Here is a 23,995-nt window from a genome sequence, read left to right on the forward strand (position 1 = left end):
ATTTTGAAGACTTTGATTTGAAGGAACATCACAATAGTCTTTAACCATCACAACTGTTGGCAGCCTCTCAAATGGAAAGGAAAACCTTCCAGTAAATTTACGTAACAAACTTTGAGGTTTATCTTCCGTTTTTTCCTTCACTCTTTCTATTTCTTGAGATGCCAGCTCCCTGCTACCCTCTAGTATTAGATTTACTCCAGATCCCACTACTGCCGCTCATGACAGAAATGCCTTGAGGGTCATACTGTTATACAGTCAGCTGAGCGGACATTAAAAAAATACTATGTAAATTCAACAAAAATTAATCTTTTTTCATCACTAATGATGCATCATTTAAAGATATGGGCAGAGTGCTATCACTTTATTAAAAAAGCTTCACAAAAAGAGTATGTTGAAAGAAACGAAGTCCCGTGGTGCATGCTAGAATCTGGGTAATGCCACAATCCATAAGAAAAAAGAATTTTTTATTTGAAGAAAGAAGAAAAGAGTAGATCAGCAAGCTTATTTGAAATGCAACTCATTGGTGAAAACTTAAAATAAGACAGGAGGTTTAGCTTTGGATGGAATTATAACTGTTTTTACATGGAAGGCACTTCTTCACTCATTGCACACAAGCTGTTTTAAAACAGTATTAACATTCAGTTACTGGTCTAATATCAACCTGCAGCACATCATATATCAACTACAGTTTCAAATGAAAGTTAAAACTCGCCCTTTTCTGAAAAACTGCTTATTTTGGGTTTGGTAGTTGGGTAGAAAAAGAAAAACAAAATTGAACTTAAAAATCCTCAGAACAGGTATACTTACATACATTTTCTGTCAACTGATAAGTTACACGATGCACCTGCAATCCTGTATTTGTTTTCAAAGAATCTCATCTTATTAGCAGTAAATTAATGTTATACATGGCCCGTGTACTAACCTGTAAGGCTGCTTCTGCCTCTTCCAAAGCAGGCTTTGCGGCTTCCAACTTCTCTTCAGCAATGGCTTTGTCAGCTGAGATACTGTCTACAATAGCTTGAGCTTTGTCTTTCACTTTCTGAACTTCACCCTTCACCCTCTCAGCAGCCTGTGCTTTTACAGTAACTTCTTTCAGTACCTAGAATGTGAGAAAACCCACATACCAAATATTAAACAAAACAGTTGGAAGAATGTGTTAATTTTTGTTGTGAAGTTTTACCTGTTGAATTCCAGAACCATAAAACTCAAACAAGATGACTTTCATCAGTTATAATTTTCCAAGATCCCTTTTTTCCATCACTTAACTTCCTTTTACTTGATTAATTTTTCAAAATAGAAGAAATAAAAAAGGAAAAAAAATCAAAGTGCAATACACTTTGAAAGCTGTTCATACCATGTCGGCTTTTTCATTGGCAATTTGAAGTTCCTTTTCTTTTACCTCTAGCTCTCTACTTAGAGCAGCCACTGACTCAGAGGCCTCTTTCAATTTTTCCAGTCCAGTATTCACTCTGGAGTTAAAAAACAAAGTAAAAAGCACGTAATTCTCTATATAATTTACACTCTGCTTTCCAAATTATTCCATCAATAGAATGAATCACATCAATCAGAACGAACACTAGCAAAAGATGTTTTACACCAAAAAAAAAAAACTTGTACAGGAACTTTCAAATAAGTGTCTGATGTCTTCAAAATAAAAAAAGTGAACAATTAAGAATTGCACGAAGAGAGTTTGTGGCTTGAAATTTTACCCACTTCTAGCTCAAACAGTGCGCCTTTATTATTGCATAAAATCCTATATGTTGGTTCCATCCCTGTTGAGCTCCAACTTGATACTCAAAGAACTGAGTTCTACACAGCATAAAGCATTTTCTCATCACTAGAATCCTAAGAAATATCTCAAATCACTATTTCTTATTTGAAAAGAATATTGAAAAGGCTACAAAAATGAAAATAGTGAAATCAAAACCAACCAAAAAAGAGAAATAGAAAAATAACACTGAGATAACACTTTTCTCATTCAGCATTAAAATTCCCCCTCAACAGTGCTTTTTGTCTATCAAAAAATAAATTCTTACTTGGGACTTTTCAGACAAGTTTAAGTGGCCTCTACAGAGGCTGCTATTGCAACGGCTAAGCAGTACTTGGACAGGTAAACAAATACAGAAGAACACAAAGAGTAATACCTTCCAAATGAATTCAGACTATGCAAGGTGAAGTGAAACAAATTGACATGCATGAACTAATATGGTACATTTTAGGTGTCGGAAGGTAAAAAACAGGACAAAACCTCTCTGTTTTACAAGTCTTCACCCGTAACATAACTACACATTTATAACTCAATTTGGCTTTGAAGCCAAAGAATGCTTCCAATTGAAATAAACTAATTTGAGTCTTTTTTAAAGGCTTTCAACTCTTTGTGCCAATCTTCCAAAAGTGAGAAGACAGTTTTTCTTAAGGGTAATACCAATCGATACACTAAATGCTAATTTTGCATTCTATGTGAGTATTTCTGACATGAAGATAAACCTGCAAATAGACTACATTAGTTTAATAAAGTATCCAAAATGAGAATTAAAATATCAAACCTACCGTAATAATCTACAAGTTAAAAAAAGGTCAGTAGCCTAAATTAGGCTCTCTGATCACAAAACCAAAAATGCCAAGGCCATTTCTCACATGTCCATATCAGAAGGATATAACTGTTTAGCAAGAAAACAAAAGCTGCTCTCTGGTAAATGAAATGCTCTTGTGAATATATTATGAAACTATATGTAGATGCTTTCTTTTACTCATTAAAAATACATTGGAATAATTTATATTCACCTTTTTTGCCACCACCTTGCTTTTTCATACATTTCTACCCTTTTTCCCCTCCAAAAATACATAGTCTTTAACTAAAATGCCAAGAGCAACTATAATATTTGATCAAGTTACACCTTTACACAATTGTAGGAAATTTAAAAATACAAACAATCCTTCTTCTGTGCAAAGAGACAAGCCATGCATTGAAATGAAGCGTATCAAAATATACCTACCTGGGGAAGAAAACTACAGAAAGATAGTAGTAAAGTGAGCAGTTTACCTGTTTGCTAATGTCTGCACTTCAGCATGTTTTTCTTTGTATGTGGTTTTATATGCCTGAATAAAGGACAGGTAGGACTTGGGAGTCACATGTGTAGAACGTCTGTATCTTTGAAAGTAATCAGAGCACTTCTCTGCCACTCCATCCTGGAATGAGCCCATACACTGCACAATCTCCCTCTTTGTATCAGCAGTGCAGTCCATATCAAATGAGGACAGGAAATGTTCAGATACTTAGGAAAGAAAGAAAAACATAAATGCATGTAAGTATTCAGGAAAACCTCTTAGCTTATAAATGAGGCAATATAAAACATCTAAGTATGTATTGTATCAGCTTTCACCAAGCTTCTGAAACCTCAGTCTTCTTTACTTTCTACCATTACATTTTTAACATTATTCCACACATCTCAGTAAAAAAGTACTGCCAAGAATCTGGTATTCTTTCACCTCCAAGGTGTGCAACTCCTTTCTCTCTCTGAAACTGTCTAAATGCTAGCTAACAGATATTGAGTAATCCCAGCCTTCCTCTGTACACCCAGTCACTAGTACAGTCACCAATAACTCCTTTCTTTAGTCGTATTTTGACTTCTTTACTAATGCCTTTAAGCCATCTTCAAGGGGAATTTTTCTTCAATAATATTTCAACAGTTTAATACAGCAAGCTTTAAAGAAGAAAACATCTATATCAAATTTTAGAACCAAGTAAGTTTCTTCTGCTAGTGTGCTGGCAAAATTCAAAGCAATTCAAACAACTTCATGACCACTCAGAGAATTAAATTTCTGCACAGACAAAACCTACACCTACCTGCCACTAGAGCATCCTTAGGCCATCGGCTGAACCAATCTATAGTGCATCCAGAAATAAGTGCAGGGAACTTTAGGGCCCTATTTCGGAATTTTTCACCTACTGGTGAAAAGCAAAGAACCACATGAAGGTTCTGACGGACTCTGGCCATGAAGTAGTCATACAGAACCTCAGTGGTTGGAGGTCTACGTGGATGTTCCTTTTTGAAGGTGGGTGTGAGGTCACTAATGATCTCATCTACTTCATCACGAGCAAATAAGTTTGACACCTTTGAGAAAAAGGAAAATTTTTTCACGCTTTATGATATGATCCAAAATACAGTATATAGCACAAGGTTCATTTAATACATAGCATTTCAGGAAGGGACATATATTTCAGACACTGAAGTTATTAGGACCCATCCCACTCCTTTAAACTAGAACTTTTACTGAAGTGATTTCATTAAACACATTGAAATCTAACTTGCTATAAAAGTAAAGCCCACTCTCCTATGTGAAAAACAATCTATGTACAAAAGCATGCATTGCTTTCTTCTCTTAATATTCTAATAACTAGTAAAAATTACTCTGAAACACACTCCTGAAATAAATAAACAAATAAAGAGCCATCCTATCCATTCTGGACATATATTTACCATATAAAAACTAATTGTATATTAATGAGATATTCAATTTAACAAAAAATTTTGTTAAACTTCAGTGATATTCCCCAAGTCTCAATTTTTTTTAAGCTATTTTCATGACCCTGACAGCCTGTCAACATATTTTAAAGGGTATGACTTAGACAATTTCTCTATATGGAATGATGATGCTCATTCTGATTTTTACAATAGTTTTGTCCCACTCTAACCTAGTATAATGGATTTTTCCATTCTTTATAATGCTGTAATGATAAAAAGCACTTGAGTTTTAGTTTGTGAAGCTGTGCCCCCTGACATATAAAAGAATATTCAAATAACTTTCATTCTTTTACTTCAGAATTATAAAGTTTAAAAAGCAGAAAAAGGACGACGAGAAGGCATCTTACCTCTCCTGATGATAAAACATTGTTCAGGTATTCCAAGAAAGATTCATCTTTGATCTCATTGTCTGTAAAAAGAAAACAGATGCCTTTGCCTTGCAGTCCTGCTGTTCTGTACAAAAGTTTCAGATCTTCCATCAAGTTTAAAGTGTTGTACGATCTACAAAAAAGGACAGTTGTACTAATATTCATTTCTTTTAAAAATTGCTTCCAGTTAAAAGAAAAAGAACAAGTAAATTTAAGTAAGAAACGATCTCTTGGAATTTAAGGAAAAAAGGTGCCAAAGTCCAGCAATTTTCACTTGGATTAGGAGGGAAGACATAACTCATTTCAAAGTCTCACACTAAATACCTAATCTATTCTTCTTTTTCCTGCTCTCTTTTTCACTTCCCACATAAATAAAAAAATTTAAAATACCACATCCCCACAACCCAAACCCACAAAAAAGAAAAAAACAACAACAAAAAAACCCCAAATCTGAAGTCTTATCATGCCATTTGTTTCTCTTTTGTTAGAAAAAGTGAGAAGACAGACATGTGCTGAGTGCAGTAAGATACTTTATATTTTATTGGCTAATTAAAAACCTAAAACTAGTTGGCCCTTCTAGGAAAGACATCACCAATGGTGGCACTCACAGTTTTACAGAAAGGAAGGAGAGCAGCAGCAAACTAAGAGCTAAAAAACATAAAAATTATTAGACAAGGTGTGGTGGGTTGACCTTGGTGTCTGTGTAGTTGTTTCTCTCACATATTCTCACTCCCCTCTTCCAGCTGCTATTGTACAGCATGTTTTTTGCCCTTCCTAAATATGTTATCACAGAGGTGCTACCACCATCATTGACTGGCTCAGCTGTGGCCAGAAGTGGCTCTGTCTTGGAGCCGGCTGGCACAGGGTCTATCAAACATAGGAGAAGCTTCTAGCAGCTTCTCACAGAAGCCACTCCTCAGGAAACAAATACATTGGGTTTACATTTTTTTTTTCATGATGATTAAGAAGATAATTTTTTGCATTTCAGCAAACATAGCATCATCACCAAGGTAAGGGTCCATACATGTGTTTATAAATAAGACACTTCAAAAGCAAAGACACCACTAAAATTAGAAATGGACACAGAGAAGAAACAAATATTCTATGCCCTTTTGTTTCAGTTGCAGGGGGAAATAACGGCTGGAAGAGTTTTCCCATTAGTTATTCAAAATTAGACAAAAATACTGACCTGAAAAAAATACTTTCAGTTATGTGCACTGAGTTAGCAATATGGCTATCCTCTACTTTGGTGAACTAAATGAAACCATTTAAAATCCAACAACTGCTATCTTTAAGTACTTACAGGTCAAAAAATTTTGGATTAACAAAGGGCAAAAGTTCCTATCCAGGAAGGATTCAAAAATTTTCCCAGAGGTATTTTGGCACAAATTATTAGATCTGGTTTCGATAAACACTTAAGGTCAGAAAAGCACGAAGTTTAATCTTATCAATATCACACTTTTACACCTGCTTCTTCACCCACCTGGAAAACTCCAAGGGGTTTGTAAGGCAGGATTATGTTTTATCAGAATCTTTAAAGAGTCTTTGCTAAAATCTTGTTTATTCAGATCTCCACTCAGTCTATTCTTGATGATAGTTTCTTGAATTCATCTGGTGCACAAATCAGGTTTACAAGCCTTCAGGTATAAGGATTCTCCAGATATTTTCTGGACTTTTTTTTTTTTTTTCATTGGTTTTATACAGGCCGCCTTATGATTCTCAGCTGCCGTGCAACTTCAAGTTGGAAGCTGCACACCATTTTTTCAATTCAATATTTCACCCTCTAGTGGCTCCATAATTCCTTGTGAATGATACGCAGCAATTTGTTACTGCTTGTTTTGTCAACTGTATGGCAATCTCTCCTGAAGTAATTCCTATTTCAGATAGATGCTCTGATAAGATCCTCACCAAGAGACATTCCCATATGTGAATCTACAGTTTCTACTGCAGCCAACTAAGCTGCCGCAGAATTAAAATAACTTAGCTTCTCTACAATGACATCTTACTTGAGTGCTGAAAATATTTCCTGATCATTGACTTGTCCTACAGACACTTTGGGAGACGTTCATTCCAAAATATTCAGAGAAGAATTTATAATTATTTTTTTTATATCTTTTGTGAGTTATTCAAAAAGAAACCACATGAGGTTGAACAATATGAAATAAGGCAAGAAATACTTGGAAAAGACTGTCAAAATACTGACATATACAAAAGTTCTACCACATTAATGGGCAGGGATGAGGATTCGATCTCCTCACACAGGCATTATTCAAATATCACAAAGTAATCTCATAAAGGCATTATGGATAGATACCACCTACAAATACTTTCAGTACAGTTTATTGTATTGTGTAAAGATACAGAGTAAAAACAACGTAACACTGCCAATATTCCTTCTCATTCTGCGAAATACACAAAACTGTTTGCAACCCCAAAGTTGGTAAAAGCTGAGATTTACTGTAGAAAATCAAGCAAATTTAGTAAGTTTCAAAGGATTTTCATGTCTTTCCACGCTAGGTAACAGTGCTCACCCTATGTTAAGCTTATTATTTCTCCCACTGCACAGATCACAGAATCACAGAATATTTTTGGTTGAATGGGACCTTTGAGATCATCAAGTCCAACCAACAACAACAAAAAATCGCACCAAAAAACAAAACAAAAAAAAACCACACCCAAAAAATCCCAGAACACCAAAACCAAACCAAAACAAACACCCACAACCACACCCCACCCCACCCACAAACAGACACAAACCAACAGTCTCGGGCACTAGAGCATGCCCTGAAGTGCCATGTCTACACGTTTCTGAAATACCTCCAGGGATGGCGACTCTACCACCTCCCTGGGCAGGCTGTTCCAGTGCCTGACCACTCTCTCAGTAAAGTAATTCTTCCCAATATCTAATCTAAACCTCCCCTGCCCCAACTTCAGACCATTTCCTCTGGTCCTGTCATTATTCACTTGGGAAAAGAGTCCAACACCCACCTCTCTACAACCTCCTTTCAGGTAGTTGTAGAGGGCAATGAGGTCCCCCCTCAGCCTCCTCTTCTCCAGACTAAACATGCCCCGCTCCCTCAGCCTCTCCTCATATGACTTGTTCTCTAGACCCCTCACCAGCTTGGTGGCTCTCCTCTGGACATGCTCCAGCACTTCATTGTCCTTCCTGTAGTGAGGGGCCCAGAACTGAACACAGTACTCGAGGTGAGGCCCCACCAGTGCCGAGTACAGAGGCACCATCACTTCCCTACTCCTGCTGGCCACGCTATTCCTGATACAGGCCAGGATGCCGTTGGCCTTCTTGGCCACCTGGGCACACTGCTGGCTCATGTTAAACCAGCTGTCCACCAATACCCCCAGGTCCTTTTCTGCTGGGCAGCTCTCCAGCCACTCTTCCCCAAGCCTGTAGCGTTGCCTGGGGTTGTTGTGACCGAAATGCAGGACCCAGCACTTGGCCTTATTAAACCTCATCTCATTGGCCTTGGCCCATTGATCCAAGATTGGGAGGCTGTTTTATTTATAGGAACAGTTCAAACACAAAGTATTTATTTACTTAAATTTTAATTAATACTCACCTTGATAACATTATCTGGAACGTATCATAGCCAGCTATGAAAGATGCCAGTCTCGTCAAGCTCTGCTTTCCTGAGCCACCAACTCCAACTAAAAGAGCATTTCCGCAAGGAGTGCGAATTACGCGAGAAATCTGTGTAAGATCAGAGTCATTTATTGCTACCATATGTAAAAGTTATACACCCAAAAACCCTATGCTACTGCAGTAATAAAGTTATATTAGAAATGCAGAACAAGTAAAGATTTTGAGGTTTAAGGGACCCTATATTACTCTCAATATATGGACTTTTGCACTTTGCACTATTTTCTGTAAACTTTCCAATAATATAGTAACCACTTGATTCCATCACTGTACACTTTCAATTATCAGTAGAATTGTATCTCACACTTCCACAAAGCACAAGTAAATCTCAACCGTGATTTGTTAGTGATGTGCTATCCTACCATGACAGATTATTAAAATTGGGAAATAATAATTTCTCCAATTCCATACCCTCTGGACAAGTTCTACACAACTCATCTCTCCAGGCCCCTTCACTGTGATGAGAAAGTCAAGTTGTCCCAGGCATGTTAAATTCAGGGCAAACAGTCTGCAGTATTCTCTGGAGCAGGTAATAATACTGCCTTTCTAATCAAATTTCTTAAGCTTCGAGTTCATTTGATAATAAAAATGCACAATATCAGTATGACTATTTGGTCACAGTGGAACATCTCCCAGGTAGATCTCCCTTTCTTTCCCATTTCCTTATTTATCTTTTAAAGAAAAAGGCAGTAGTTACCTACTACTCCACATTTCCCTTCAGTTCAGGTGAGTGCACTGTAAACAAACAGACCTTTTCCAATTCAGAGCAAAAAAATTTTCAGCATTAACTGTGAACTGCATGCAGCACCCGTCCCACTGTCCACCACCAAAAAACAATGCCAGGAAATCTGGAAACAGGTAGAAAATGTTACCTGATGCTGAGAAAATATGCCTTTAAGCACAGAAAAGAAACTTGCTCTGCAACCAGTCAGTTGCACGTGGACAGACACTTAGGGTACACAGAAGAGCCTACATTGTCACTTGCCTCTCAAAGGCAAGGTAGTACCAACCAGCTGGTTAGCAGCTGGTCTCCTCTGCATGAGCAATGATGCAGAGTATTGGTTCCTGTTCTCTTTATTATCTTGAACATCTCTCTGATGCCCCTAGAATTTCATCATGCCAATAAGCAGCCTGGGTATCAATTTACTTACCTTTCCTGTAATGTACTTTTTTTCAAGTCATTAAAAAGAGCTATGCCGATTTCCTGCAGTTTTCAACCCATATATTTTACATATTGAGTGCAATGTAACTAGAGAATGAGAAATAGATTTGCACACCCCTCTTGGAATATTGTTGATCAGTTATGGCTACTAGATCTTTTCCAGGCAGAGGCACACAAGCTGCAAATTGGAAGCTTTATTCTCTGTTTAAAATATTCCTCAGCTTTAACTTATTCAAGTCATACTACGTCACCTCAGATTAGTATTACCTTAACTGTGCTTACCTAGCTTTCTCCTAGAAGCTGTCTCAAGTCTAGCTAATGCATAAAGCTCAGTCCTGCACAGCTGTAAATGCTGCTTTCAAGAATATGGGATTGGAGAAGCACTATATATTCATTTTATCCAAGTGAAAGTTAAGGTAACATTTCAGGTATATACCATCTAGCTACCTAAAGAAGAGACTGCTGATGACAGGTGGATCTTCAATGAAAGAAAAAAAATAAATATTTTTTTTTTTTCTAGATCCTGAATTTATATAGATTTCTTTTATTAGGAATAAACCAGAAACTTGTTAGTGAGTGTGATGATGATTTAACAATTTTCCTAAAGGAGTCCATAGACGAACATCACCCATTTTGCAAGGAAGACCTTAAAAGAAAGGGACTAATTTTGTGAAATTACAAGAATCCACCCCAAAATTTTTAAAACTGTGGATGCAATGTGTTTGTCAACTATAATTAAATTTAACTTTTTTTTTATATTTATCACATTATTTGTTAGGATGGTACAATCCAATATTCAGTTCTTCATAATTTATGATAAGAAATACAGATAACCCTACTCCGCTGTGCCTACTCCTTCATAAGCAATCAATTATGTCCTAACCTGAATTTCATTTGACTCATTTCAAAGTGAGGAAGGGCTCTCAGAAGAATTAAGAAGAAAGGTTGAAAGAGAGTTAGAATAGGTAGGACCATGATCCCACCAGACATAAAAGACAGATGTATAAAGAATAAGTAACAATACAGTAAGACTGTACCTTGACTAAATGAATCATAGCATCCACAAAGAAAACCATGTCCATTCCAGTACCACGGACATTCTCGTTGTATGTTTTTAAAAACATATTTAAACGATTCCGTAGCTGATGAAAGGAGTAAATCGGCTCATAGATTTTGGGAATATCTAAACTAACTTCCTCTGATTTTTCACCTAGAACAAAAAGCAAGTAAAAATTAGTAAGAATTGTTACTCACAGTAAATACAATCACAGAAAGGTTGAGGCTGGCAGGGACCTCTGGAAGTCATCTGGTCTGCTCAAACAGGGCCACCTAGAGCCAGTTGCTCAAGACCATGTCCAGATGATTTCTGAGTATCTCCAAGGAGCGACTCCACAACCTCTCTGGACAACCTGTATCAGTGCTCAGTCACCCTCAGTGTAAAAAAGTGTTTCCTGATGTTCAGAGGGCCTAGTAGCCACCCCTGGGGTACATCACTAGTTACTGGCCTCTAACTAGACTTTGTGCCATTGATCACCACCCTCTGGGCTTTGCCATTCAGCCAATTTTCAACCCATCTCGTTGCTCATTCAGTCCATATTTCATCAGCAAATAATTGACAAACTTAATTGGAAGAGTGCCAGCAAGGAGACACCATGGGGTTTTTTGGTTCGTTTGGTTTTCCTCAAAAAAAAAAAAAAAAAAAAAAAAAAAAAAATAGACATAGTGCAATTTTGCTCTTATTTATATACACCTAGCTCCAATAGTTTCAAGATTTCATTATCTATATGCTGCAAGATATATTTTTCCACTTACCATAGGTCAGTGATTACAAACAATTGGGTTTGTTAAGCCTCTTACTGAAGCAATATTTCACTATATTATCTCTAACTGATGGAATTAAAATCAATGAAATAAGTAATTCCAGTAAAATAAGTGCTTCCCTAATGCTTAGTAAAGCACTGGAAGTCAGTGGAAAGGGAAGTAAAGGAGAGGAAAAAGCAATCAAACTGTATTGTATTTAGAATAGTATTTTTAATATTTTTCTCATTTTAATTTTTTCACCATTTCCTTCTTGCATATTTTGCTTTTACAAATCAGCAGTCATCCAATAATCATGCAGCTTCCAAGAAAACAAAACAAAACAACACAACAAATTAAAAACCTACCAAAACCTAAACATATATATATATATAAACCAGTTTAAGGAAATTGCCTTTTACCACAGAACCAAACCTCTCAAAATAAAGTGATGATTAATTCTCATTCACTTGTCCATTATATTGCATTCTGTATATGCCTGAAGTCACCTTAATTTCAGAATTGTTTAGCTCTGTATTGTTTCTGCACTTATAAACACTCCATTAGATTAAGACCTAAATAAATTAACTGACTTCTTATTTTAATGTGCAAAAACACTGGTTAAACAGTATTCCAGGTGGAAGTAAGTTTCTTGTAAGTTGAATGAGACATATAAACAACTCAGCTACTGATAAGGAACTAATAAGGAATACAGCAAGGAGTTAAACTGTAGTGATGTTTTTACAGTTTCAAACCATTTAAAAGAATCATAACAGCTTAATCCTGTTGCTGCAGTTTTATTATTAATGTCAAAAGACAGCACAATCAAGCACTAAAGCTAAGAAAGAGCAGACATTTACATTATCTACAGAGGCAGCTAGTGTAATATATTATTTTAAACCCTTCTCTAGTTTCAAGACCCAGAATCATAAGTACTAAATAGCAATGTCAAAACTAACCGATAAAAACACCTTTGAACGGTTTGAGAGTCTCAAGAACACTAGCATCAGTAACAACTTCTGTGAAGCTAACGTCTAAAGGTTGATGTTTGAGCTACTTCATCTCAAGTCTGTGTATTTATCTCAGGGACACATTGATGGAAATGGAAGCAAGGCTCTCCTACACAGATAACCTAGATATAAATATGGACTTAAAAATCCCATGAATATAAAGATGTGCCACAGTTGGTAACACAGACTACCTTCAAAGTCACTGGACAGAAAAGCCACCCTTGATGGATAAACATATTATGCATTTTTAAGACATATTTCTATTAGCTTCTATTTTATCATATCCCCTTCCCTATTCTTGCCATCTCCATGGTTATCAGAGTCCATCTTTACCAGCTCTTTGAGGTGCATCCCTTAAGAAGTCAACAAAGAATGCATCAATTTCAAGATCCAGCAAAGCTTTTGTTTCTTCAAATTCCTCCTCAATGAGTTTTGCCACAGCTGTGTCAAACCAGCTTACATCTTCTGAGGTTGTGAAACGATCAGCAATAACACACTTACATTCGTGCTTCCACAGTTTTATTAGTACCTATACAATAAAACAAAAAAAAAGCCATTTCCATCAGATTAGGTTTACAACAAAGCTATGCCAACTTAAAAGCTTTTTTTATTTATTTATTTTTAAATCATATTAGTACTAGAAAAGAAACAGAAGTATTTTGGGGTTTATTCAGGAGAGATACCTTGAGCTTCTCATTCTGCCCAATAACATTGTAAGCTTACATTCAGTTAACTGTGCAAGAAACTTTATTCTAGCATTCCAAGCCGTAGTGTATTTACCAAATTAAGATTTTGTTTTCCTAGCCCTAAAACCATTTCCACCCATGCTAACAGATGTTTATGCACTGATAAACCACTTTTTAAGTTAGCCATTAAGCAGAAAGTGGGTGGAAATAATAGCATCATGGCAAGAATAATTTCATGCCAACTACAGATGTCACTCCCAATACTATACCCAAAGCAGCTGGAGGGGGGAGGTGGGTGGAAGTATAAGTGTTTATGTTATTCCTTCTCCAAACTCAATATACCTTTAAAGTCCTTCAGTTTGGTATAGGATGAAGAAGGAAAACTTGCCAGGTTCTTAATCCTAGAAGCAGTCGTTTTAGTCCTACACTATTATTACACAATAATAGAAAAAATTGCAAGTACTCCTTGAATACCTCTTGTTTGAGCCTACATCACTTTGTACAAATGACACATACTATGTCAAGTCTCAGAACTAATATGTAAATTCATACAATCAGATTTTGAGCAATTGTTTGTTATACTTCAAAAGACATTAATTAAGAATATATATACATATAACCATCTTAGTGCTGTATATTTTTAGCTTCAGAAATTAAAATCAATTCTAAAATTTAAATTTTAGATGTAGTAGCATTTGGGAGCTTATTCAACAAGCAAGAAAGTACATTATACATGAAGTCATTATATAACCCAAATGTATAACAAATTTTCCATGATTACCATAAGCATTGCTTTTCCAGCACTTCATGTTTGAGTGCTCAAAACACTAAATGACTTTTCCTTAAAATAATTAAAAGAGAAATGATGCAAAAAGTATTGAGCTTTTCTGGAAGAAAGGTGGATTATGGAAAAAAAAAAAAACAAAACCACATTACTATGACTCGTCACTACTTCCTCCTTTAAAGCCGTAACCCAGAAATCATTTCTTAGACAGATGTTAGGCAGTGACTGAAAGCCTTCAAGACACTAGTGGAGAGAGGGGAACTGTTTATTTTTTTTAATCAATACATACACATTTTCATTGGGTTAAATTAAGTTTATTGCTCACTTCTTTCAAACAAACTAGCACTTGTCAGTAACAGAACAGACAGACAGAAGCAAACCCTCTTCTGTCAAAAAAAGCATTTTTTGTTATATTTATGCAAAAAAATTGCCATTTCAGTTGGCACTGTAAAAGCTGGACCAAATCACCTTGCCTCAAAAAAAAAGCTGAAAAAATTTTAATCAGAAATGGTATTTTTCTAAAGCAAACTCAAATGCCAAGAAGTTAGACTCTTCAACCTCTTTGCTACACTAATTATACACTAATTATACCAAAGCCACTGATGTGCTGCACTGACCTTTGGTTCATTGATCACTTCTGATGTAGTGTTCAGCATTCCTTGCCAAATCCTAGAGAGGTCTCGAAGATTGAAGACATAATGGAACTTGGCTGGTGTAGGTAACATTTTTAACTTCGTAATCTGCCACAGCCTGCGTGTCAGTGGAACCAATTTGGCTATTGTTTTCTTCACATCTTCTGAAAATCCCCGCTCACTACAATAGTACCCTTCTCCAATTACACCTGTGGAAAAAAAAAACCTGCCAAATGAAATACTTTTCTAAGACACACTAGCACAACACTAAGAGCTACAATCTTCTTAATTTCTTTTTCTTTTTTATTCCCCAAAACCTTTTCTAATTTGTTGAAATGGCTTTCCAGTCTTTATTCAAATCTTGATTCACCTGGTCTTAACACCATTCTGCGACCAGCTCACTGAGTAGCTCTTAATTGTCTGTTAAAAATGCCCATTTGTCTATCAAAATAGCTTCCACAGCCTTTGAACAGCTTAATCTTTTCTGAGACCAGTAGGATACTGTTGTTTGTGAAAGTCTAGTCATTACTCACTCATTCTTAGCACCAGTAGCACCTCAGCAACTCTCCAGTACTGTCACTAAACTAGAAATGGCCATTATGCCATTCTTCCTACCACTTAACATACCAATAGATTCAGAGATCTGACTGGACCTGAAAAACTTACAGATTAATGAAGCTGCAGGTGGGGAGTGATTCCTGAAAGAAAATGTGCTGGTAAGCAAATCAGAGGGGGATTAAGCCTCAATTTTAATCACAATGTCTATAAATAGAGGGATAAAGAAAAACCAACTACCATTTTCAAAAACGGGATGGATACAAATCTAATTTCCCTTTACCAAAAATTTTGTCAATGGAAGAATTAGAAGGCAGAGTACAGTTGAACACAGAAAATTGTCTCTTGAGCCTCTGTGGAATGTCATTGCGACCTCCCCCAGGGTGAATCATGGCAGCCAAAAACTGAATGTCCACAATGTTGGTAAATTCACCAGGCTTTTCCAGGTTATACAGTCCATTCTGTTCCATCAGCTGCCTAACTATCTCATTAGTGACCTGTAAAATAACCAGGTATTATATAATGGGATATAATACACACAACTAAATGAAATACAAAACATACTTATGTACTTGAAAGACTGAATAAAGAGTACACCATTATTTTCTCCCACAAATTCCTGCTTATTTGCTTCCGGAGAAAAACATACTGCTAGGAATAAGCATTTTCAGATTGTACTTTTCATCAGTAATATCTATGGACAAAAATCCTGGGAGTAGAGGGGAATCTCTAGCTCAGAATTAATCCTTCATAATCAATTCATTCTTGCTTGAATGCTGCATGATTTCCATTACTGTTGTACTGGAAATAATTCTCCCTTTTAACACAAAATTTGCAGTTTGTTCTAATCAAGCCCAAACTGATGCATCTTTACATGTTGCATTTGCTACCAAATATTTTGATGAAATTTCCATGTGTAACAATCACAAACATAATTTTTCAAGATGCAAACATAGAATTATTGCCACACAGAAGAATGGAAGATTCCTTTCCTTAGCCATAAATAGACACCCCGCTTTTCTATTTGACCAGCTGAAAACATCCCGCAGACAGTACATTGCACCATACCTCTCTAGAAATTGTAACATTAGTTTCCAAAGCAATATACTTCAGAACAATCTTCCCAATATACATAATGATTACTTTCATTTTTTCTAAAGCGGAGAAGTCACTTCTTACCTCCCAGCATTCCCAGTGTTTTGACTATTGTCCACACAGCCAGTTTGCTATCACAATTTATGTACCAAAGTTTTTTTCCTAATTTTATTATTATTATTATTATTTAAAAATGAGTTTTGGTAAAAACATTGTTAAAATTATACAGGAATGTTTTAAGGAGTACTTGAACTGCTCCTTGTAGTCAGTATATTTATTTTCAGTTAATTCATGACAATATAAAACAATGCATTCCTTAAAAAGACTGCTTAAAAATTAAGCACTACATAACAAATTTATCCTCTTTCTGCCTGATTGAGAAGAAAAGCGAATTTTACAGCATGGCAAGAAAAGAAAGAGAATATCTTTTGCCTTATTTTTCCTCTTTTACAAACCTACCTGATCGCCCCATTCATTTATTATGGGCATATTCACATCATCAATGAAGACTGTCATCTTTTTGCCTGCAGGTGGACCATAAGTTGTGCCCATGCGCTTGTCCACGTAACTTTCTATTGTACGCTGTTAAAAAGCAACTATTAGCATAGTTACAAAGAGCCCTTCCTTTCATACATGATTCAATCATTTAAACCCATTGATGGCTTTGTGACACAATTTTACTAAGGAAGGTTTAAACAAGACATCTGCTGGAGGTAATTGCACTAGTTCAACTACAATGTCTGAAATCTCATGCTACACAGCTTTAGGTTGGTATCATATGTCTAGTGTAGACACCATGCCTAACAGTTTCATAATTTTGAAACTATTTCAAACGTTTCTTTCATTTTATTCATTTATCAGATGACTACTAACAATAAAGATTAAACTAATAATCCGTCAGATCTGAAAGATGTGATTCTTGAAGATCTCTCCAGCAGACATCAATGTACTTCATAAAAGTATACAGTGATAATTAAACTCACATACATAAATAGACTTGATGAAATAACTTTGCTAAATAGTAGACTTGCCACTACTTTTTTCCCATCATCTTTCCACTGCTCCATTCTTCTTAAGGTCCAGTTTTTATTTATTCTATGGAAAGCTCACTTAACCACGCACAGTTATTCTTTATGCAAATCTAAATATCTGCATTATTACGTTGCAGCAAGGCTCCTGTACAGTAGCCTGGAGAGCCTTCTCACATAAGTAGCATCAGTTAGGCCAAGATTTTAGAAAGTCAGAGTAATTTAAAAATACCTGTTGTAACAGATAATGCTTTGTTTGAGATCATTATCAGTCTTGACTGTTAGACTTGCACGTCTATTTCAGATGTCTTGATCATCAACAGACTATCATCTATCATCAATAAAACTGACATCTATTTTATAAAAATAGATATACCCTCCACTACTTTTTGATTCTAAAGCCTAATCAACAGGAGGAAAAATACTAAGGTAAATAAAACCAAAATTACATACTTGTATATTAAACATGTTAATAGTTTCTACTGTGCTATAACACCAGATGATAGGCCATACATTAAGCTTATAGACAGCACTTCCAATTACAGCACAGACAGTGCTTCATATTGACATACCATACTGCATTAAAAATATTTCCAATATATATTGCCAGCAGGTTTGAATTATTTCACGTTTTTCTAAGTAGCTCAGTAGAAATTTGGACAAGCAGTACAGCCCAGGATTTAAGTATTCATAGTTCTATTTAGAGCAGCTGCACTGCATGTGTTACTTTTTTAATGAGTAATTTAATTTACTGGAATCTAAATTGCAGACAGCACACTTTTTGTGACAGATTGTTGTGGGTAGCACTTATTTTACTCATGGCTTTTAGTGGAATCTGATGGAAGTCACTGACAGCTCTACCCAATTAGTGAGAACTGATACATTTGACATAAAAACATTAAATGTGATGAAGCAAATAATATGCATGGCATTATAATAGTCCAAGAACAGCTCAGTAAGTACTGAAGTTGAAGGGAACGTGATTTTTGCAGAGGTCTTAAATCATGTTAGGTCACTTAGTCCTTTTAAGCAGGTGGGGTTTTTTGTTTTTGCATTCATTTTCAATTAAACAAACCCCTTCCAGAAGCATCCTCCTGGCAAATTCTCAGAACAATCTCTGAATCCAGACATGTTGTATCAGAAAATGAATGACTACTATACCTGGAAAATTAATGGGGTAGTTGCAGATGAAAAATTCAAACTCTTAGCCATGTGGCTTTCAGGGTTATATTTTGACATAAAACCTTTGATGATAACAGTCTTTGCAGTTCCTTGCTCACCAATTAGTAGGACAGCCTAGACAAAGACAACATTGAAGTAAAACACAAGAGCTGGGTGTCTTGGCAAAGCCTTGGCAATCCCAATTAGCTATTAAACTGAAATGAAGCTAGAAAAGTTACATAAAGTGAATTCTCAACAAGGGACATGTGGAAGCAAAATAGTTAATGTCTCATAGACTTCTGCAGGCCTCACCAGTTAAAAATATTTGCAGTTAATGGTCCTGTCAGTCAGCACGATTTAAGCAGGAAAAGGTTATTCATAAAAGGAGTTGATTATCTGAAAAACAGATGTACCATCTAGAGCCTCTACATCTGAAAGATTTCAATTGCTGTTGTTAGTTGCCATATCCTGCTTACCTGACACAGTTTTTGTGAATACACCTAAAGGTACATGAACTCTGTAACTGCCCCAGATAGGCAGAGTTCATATTATCAGAGTCTGGCACTCTGATGCCCTGTGTGCTGCCCCCTTTCCAACATCTACATGAAAAAATTGCTTCTGTTCTGACCTGATCTCAGCTGTAATTATGGTTATTACTACCACAGAAAGGATGGGTGAGAGCATATTGACATGAATGTAGGTCCTGGAATCACAATTTTATGTTACAAAAATGAAGTTCTCCCTTTTCAATAATATATAATTTCACTTCTCATTCAAAAACATTATGTACTGTTAGCACTGTTTCAACGTGAAATATAGGAAAAGTACCTTGCCCTGTTTCGCGATAGTTTCAATAAGGAAATCCATTCTCACATTGTCAACATTAGGTACAAGAATGGAACCATACTCTGGTGTGCTGTTACTAGGATATACATACTCTTCAACACGTGTATTCCAGTGGATCCATTCAGCTAATAAGAAGGAAACGAAGTTAACATTTTAGAAATACAAGGCATCATTGCTTCTTTTATTTTCCATTGAGTTGACTCATCTGTCAGTGCCTCTGTCCCACATACAGAAATCCCACGCTGTAAATTCAGACCAAAGTTATAGAATCATATAATCATAGAATCTTTCAAGTTGGATCTAAGAGGTTTACTCCTCTTTCCTACATAAATTATGACAAGGACAAGGCTTTGTCACTATTTTTGTTCACTTCACAATTCATCAGCACAAAGTCCAGGCAGCTCTCTGTAGAAATATACCCACATTCTGATTTCTCACAGGAAACAGATAAAAAGCTTCATACAACACCACCAGTAAAGCGTAGATGTAAAAAAACCAAACCAAACCAAAACAAAACACAACACTTGTTAAGGAGCACAAAAGAAGTTAAGCTACCTGAATAAATTCTCTAAAAGAGGCACAATTTTAAATTTACTTTTAAGTTTTACCCCATACCACCCAGCTGGGTTACTAACCATCAGTTGCCACATAATAATCAAACATGGTATCTTCACTGCCTTCTGGGATAGAGGGAAGATCAAGTTTTATTGTTGCATGGTTTCGAAGCCAGCGTTCCATTTTGCATCTGTCTTCCAGTTCTAGTAACGCTCCTACACTCCACATAAGAGAGAAGATGTACAGCCTTTCCAAGTATTTTGGAGTCAATTCCCCTCCTTGCTCCTGAAGGATTGAGTTAGGTTTTTATTTTTAATAGCCCGAAAAATCTACTTGGTAATCATCAGTAACATCAGGTTAACAGCCCTCAGTCATGTTTAATTTTACTGACATCTTCGTTGATGAACAGACTAAATCAATATCAAGCAGACCCCAAAATACAGAAAAGCACCCTGTAAATACCACTTTTCATCACCCATTACAGCATTTGATCTGTTTAAATTTTAGTTTATAATCTGGTAACAATCCACCCAAAAAAATCTGAAGGAAAACTGTTGTCTGATGCATGGTACACGTCAGTGCTTAATATCAAATCCAAATGTGAAAAAGGGCACATCCCAGCTATTATTTTCTAAAGAAAAAGAAAGAATTCCTTACTAACCTGCGTATTCATTTATATTCCAAGTCATCAAAGAATCTTCTCTCTACATAGCCTCATGACTTTAAATTATCTCCACTAGATTAAGCAAATATAAAAAAATTCACACTACCTTAGGTGGGATAAGGCCCTGCAGCATATTAATGCTCTGCATAATCACAAAGGCTTCCAGCATCTCAGTCTTGCACTGCAGAGACTGGATGCTGAAGTAGTACAAGTCTGGGAATGATGAAGCATACAGCTGACGCAGAATTTCAGCTTCTTGGAAGGAACGTGTTTTCAAAAATCCCTGTTACAAAGCATGGTGAGAAAATAAATTTAGTTCCCAATACAAGACTCAGTAAATTCAACTCTAGTAATTCAAAAGGTCTGGTGAGCATGGAAGGTTGATTTCTTTTGGGGGGGCTCAGATTGCTTGCTGTTGGGCAGGCTTTGGTTAGCAGAAGGCCAAACTTTACAACTATGCATAAATCCTACTGGAGGTTAAACATGAATACTGAAGAAAACAGTTTTCAACAGTGCAAAAATAATTTTTTTCAAATATTTTTTTAATCAAAAAGGCTGTTTAAGATATACAACAACTCTGCAAAGAAAGAATATCATATGTACTGAACACAAGTTTGATTTATCCCGCACAATATTAGTTTCTAGCAGCGATACAGGTTATCCCAGAAATATCTGGCAGTTAGAATTTCGAGGGGGGGGAATGTCTGCTGGTGCGTATAGTGCTTTTATCGTGCATCTCAGTATCTGTAATGCTGGGTAAACAAAACCTAATTAAAACTACCAATTTCTCAAGATCATAGAACAGGATTTGATCTTTGATGCCTTTTGCTCAAAGTAGTAACCTGCTTCTTTGAGTTACCCAGAAGCTCTCTCTCATCTGTGTGGCAGAATGCTTCTCATTTACATCCCATGATTTCATTTGCTACATAAAATACACTAATTAGCAAAAACACTTGCAGAATCTTCCCCAAAATTCAAACTAAACTTTGGCACAAAGTGAAATCAAATAAATTCCATTTAAACATAAGAAAAAAATATGTTGTTTTTGTTGCTGTGAGGGTGGTCAATCACTGGCAGAGGCTTCTGTGTGAGCTTCTGGAGCCTCCGTCTCAAAACTCAAAGGGGGCGATCCTAAGCAACCTACTGTAGTTGACTGCTTTGAATGAGGTGTGTTCAACCACATGATCTCCAGAGGACCCTTCCAACCTCAACTATTTTGTGCTTCTGTGATTCTTTTCTACATTTCTACCTTCATAACCTTTTGAAATGCTATATTTTGCTGCCCAAAGTAAATAAGGTCTGGGACTGATTACAAATAGGTAGATATATGAAAATGGTTCCTAGAAACAGGTAGGTGGAAAACAACATGTTAAAGATTAAATGGCAGAACTACTTAAAACAGATATCTGGAACTTCACCAGTTGTTTGGAAAATATTAGGGGTAAGTAGAAAAGTTGGCAGGATGTTTTTGCTTTGGAGGAAGTTGATAAGTAATAGATCAAATACCTTTGCAAAACCTGCTTAATAAGCATGTTAGACAAGAACAGCAATATGAAAAATTTGAGATCTGTTTCACTGAATTTAGAAAGTGCTTATATCATGATATTATCCCAACAGGCTGCTATATTTTGTTGTTTATAAAATGTAAGGATGGGAAATCTAAATATATACAAGAACTTCCTGAGCTATTTTTATTTGCTTTTAATTATTTTTCAAAGTTCTGAAATATTAACAAATACTATGTTTCATTCAGCAACAGAGAATTAGGAACTAAAGAAAAAAATTCCATTTAATTCTATTACAAAACTAAAGAAATCCTCTAGTGAATAACACAAGAGAGATCTACCCTGATCTGCTGAAAAATGTAGTATATTGCACTACAAAATATATTTAAAGAGAAATGTACTGAAAGAGTCATCAAGATATTCTATTTATTAAGTAAACCCAAACCAAACAAAAAACAAATAAATGCTATTGGCTTAAATGATAAATGATAAATAACTATAGGTTGCAATTTTATAGCCAATTTGGGAGGGGGGAGCAAGGGAGGTTGGAAGGGTTGTTTCATGGCTGAAATGAATGTAATTTGTTTTGTGTTATCCAAAAGCAAAAACAAAAACAAAAAAAACCCAAACAAACAAACAAACAAAAACATGTTTTCATTTTCCTTTTGACTGTTGCTACCACTGAAATAAATTAAAAGCATAAGGTCATGGATTAAGAGAAACTACTTTCATGCAACACTTACTTCAACAGAACTGAATTTATTCTGCATATCACTTTAAAGGAAGGAAGTAAATCATGACTGATAAAGCAAAATAAAATGCTTTTCTTTGGTTTTGCTGTCTTTGCAGCTGAATCTATAGCTTAAATTGAAACATTCAAGAAGTTGTTGCCTGCAAATTAACCAATGCAAGGAGACAGAGCTATGAGAATCTAACATCAGTAGGCACTATGCAGTGCTATAAGTACAGAATGGAACAACACAAGCGGAATCGCATGGGAGTCACTGTCCTAGATGCATAATTTACATTTACACTTTCCCAAGTATTCATATTAGTTTAAAAAAAAAAAAAAAAAGTAAAGCCTTGCAGTAATATACATAAGGCACTTGTATTGACTGCTTGTATTTGCATTGAGAAAACTTCAGTAACAGCCAATTTTTAGGAAACTTATTAAATACGTTTTTTTTCTCTTAGTAAGAATGCAAACATTTTGGACTTGGCAAAGAAATCTCTAAAATGAATTAGTGATGATTCTCGAGTGTTGCTAAGTAGCTGTGATTGAACAGCCAGATCCACATTATATAATATCATTCTAAGAGAAAAGGCTCTAGGCACTGCTAGAGAAATATGGTTACAACCCTCTGCAGCAACCCTTAGTCCTTCACAAGCAGCAAACCTCCATGGGCAACAAGTCACAGCCCAAGGGTGTCCCCATCACAGAAGGGAGTCTCTAATGACAGTCACACTCCTTTTCCTCTTAACTGATTAAGGCTAAGCTGGGTTCTGGTGCCTCCCCTAGTGGATCTTGTCACTCCTCACCTATTCTCAGGGCATTGTATCTGACCTGCACTCGGATCTGCAGGTGGAAAAGAAGCCTCACTTCTGATGCCAGAAATCACAAGTTTACAGCCTTCCTCACCTTGATATTTTCTGTTCACCAAAGCTTTGAATGCAGTCTCTCACTCATTCTCCTTTCCAATACAGGGCTAGGGATGTTGAGTCTGCAGTGTCTCTGCAAAGATCCTGCTGATCTATTTGTCTCCCCTGAAGGCACATTTCACCCCTTCCCACACCTTCTTCACCTGATAACTCCCTGCCCAGGACACACTTTCCCGTGGGGGGCTCCGCTGCCTCCAGCTCAGGGAAGAGGCACCAGGCATTACCTGCCACTCAGGGCTTGGACAGCAGCATACTGTCTCTCTCTTGATTTACATCTGTGCAGAAACCTCTAACACCCTAAGGACAG

General features: G+C 36.2%; 1 protein-coding gene across 1 annotated transcript in view; it reads right to left on the reverse strand.

Moving 5' to 3' along the window:
* DNAH5 (dynein axonemal heavy chain 5) overlaps positions 1-23,995 on the reverse strand; it is a 122,630-nt gene that overhangs the window by 33,216 nt on the left and 65,419 nt on the right. Inside the window, 15 exon segments of the mRNA XM_074146807.1 lie at positions 923-1,099; positions 1,355-1,469; positions 3,044-3,275; positions 3,848-4,115; positions 4,874-5,027; positions 8,470-8,600; positions 10,749-10,921; positions 12,852-13,047; positions 14,606-14,829; positions 15,459-15,672; positions 16,730-16,852; positions 18,460-18,594; positions 19,288-19,430; positions 19,941-20,145; positions 20,631-20,807. Coding sequence (XP_074002908.1) covers positions 923-1,099; positions 1,355-1,469; positions 3,044-3,275; positions 3,848-4,115; positions 4,874-5,027; positions 8,470-8,600; positions 10,749-10,921; positions 12,852-13,047; positions 14,606-14,829; positions 15,459-15,672; positions 16,730-16,852; positions 18,460-18,594; positions 19,288-19,430; positions 19,941-20,145; positions 20,631-20,807 — 2,667 coding nt within the window.

Source organism: Numenius arquata, chromosome 4 (assembly GCF_964106895.1).
Source record: "Numenius arquata chromosome 4, bNumArq3.hap1.1, whole genome shotgun sequence".
Lineage (NCBI taxonomy): Eukaryota > Metazoa > Chordata > Aves > Charadriiformes > Scolopacidae > Numenius > Numenius arquata.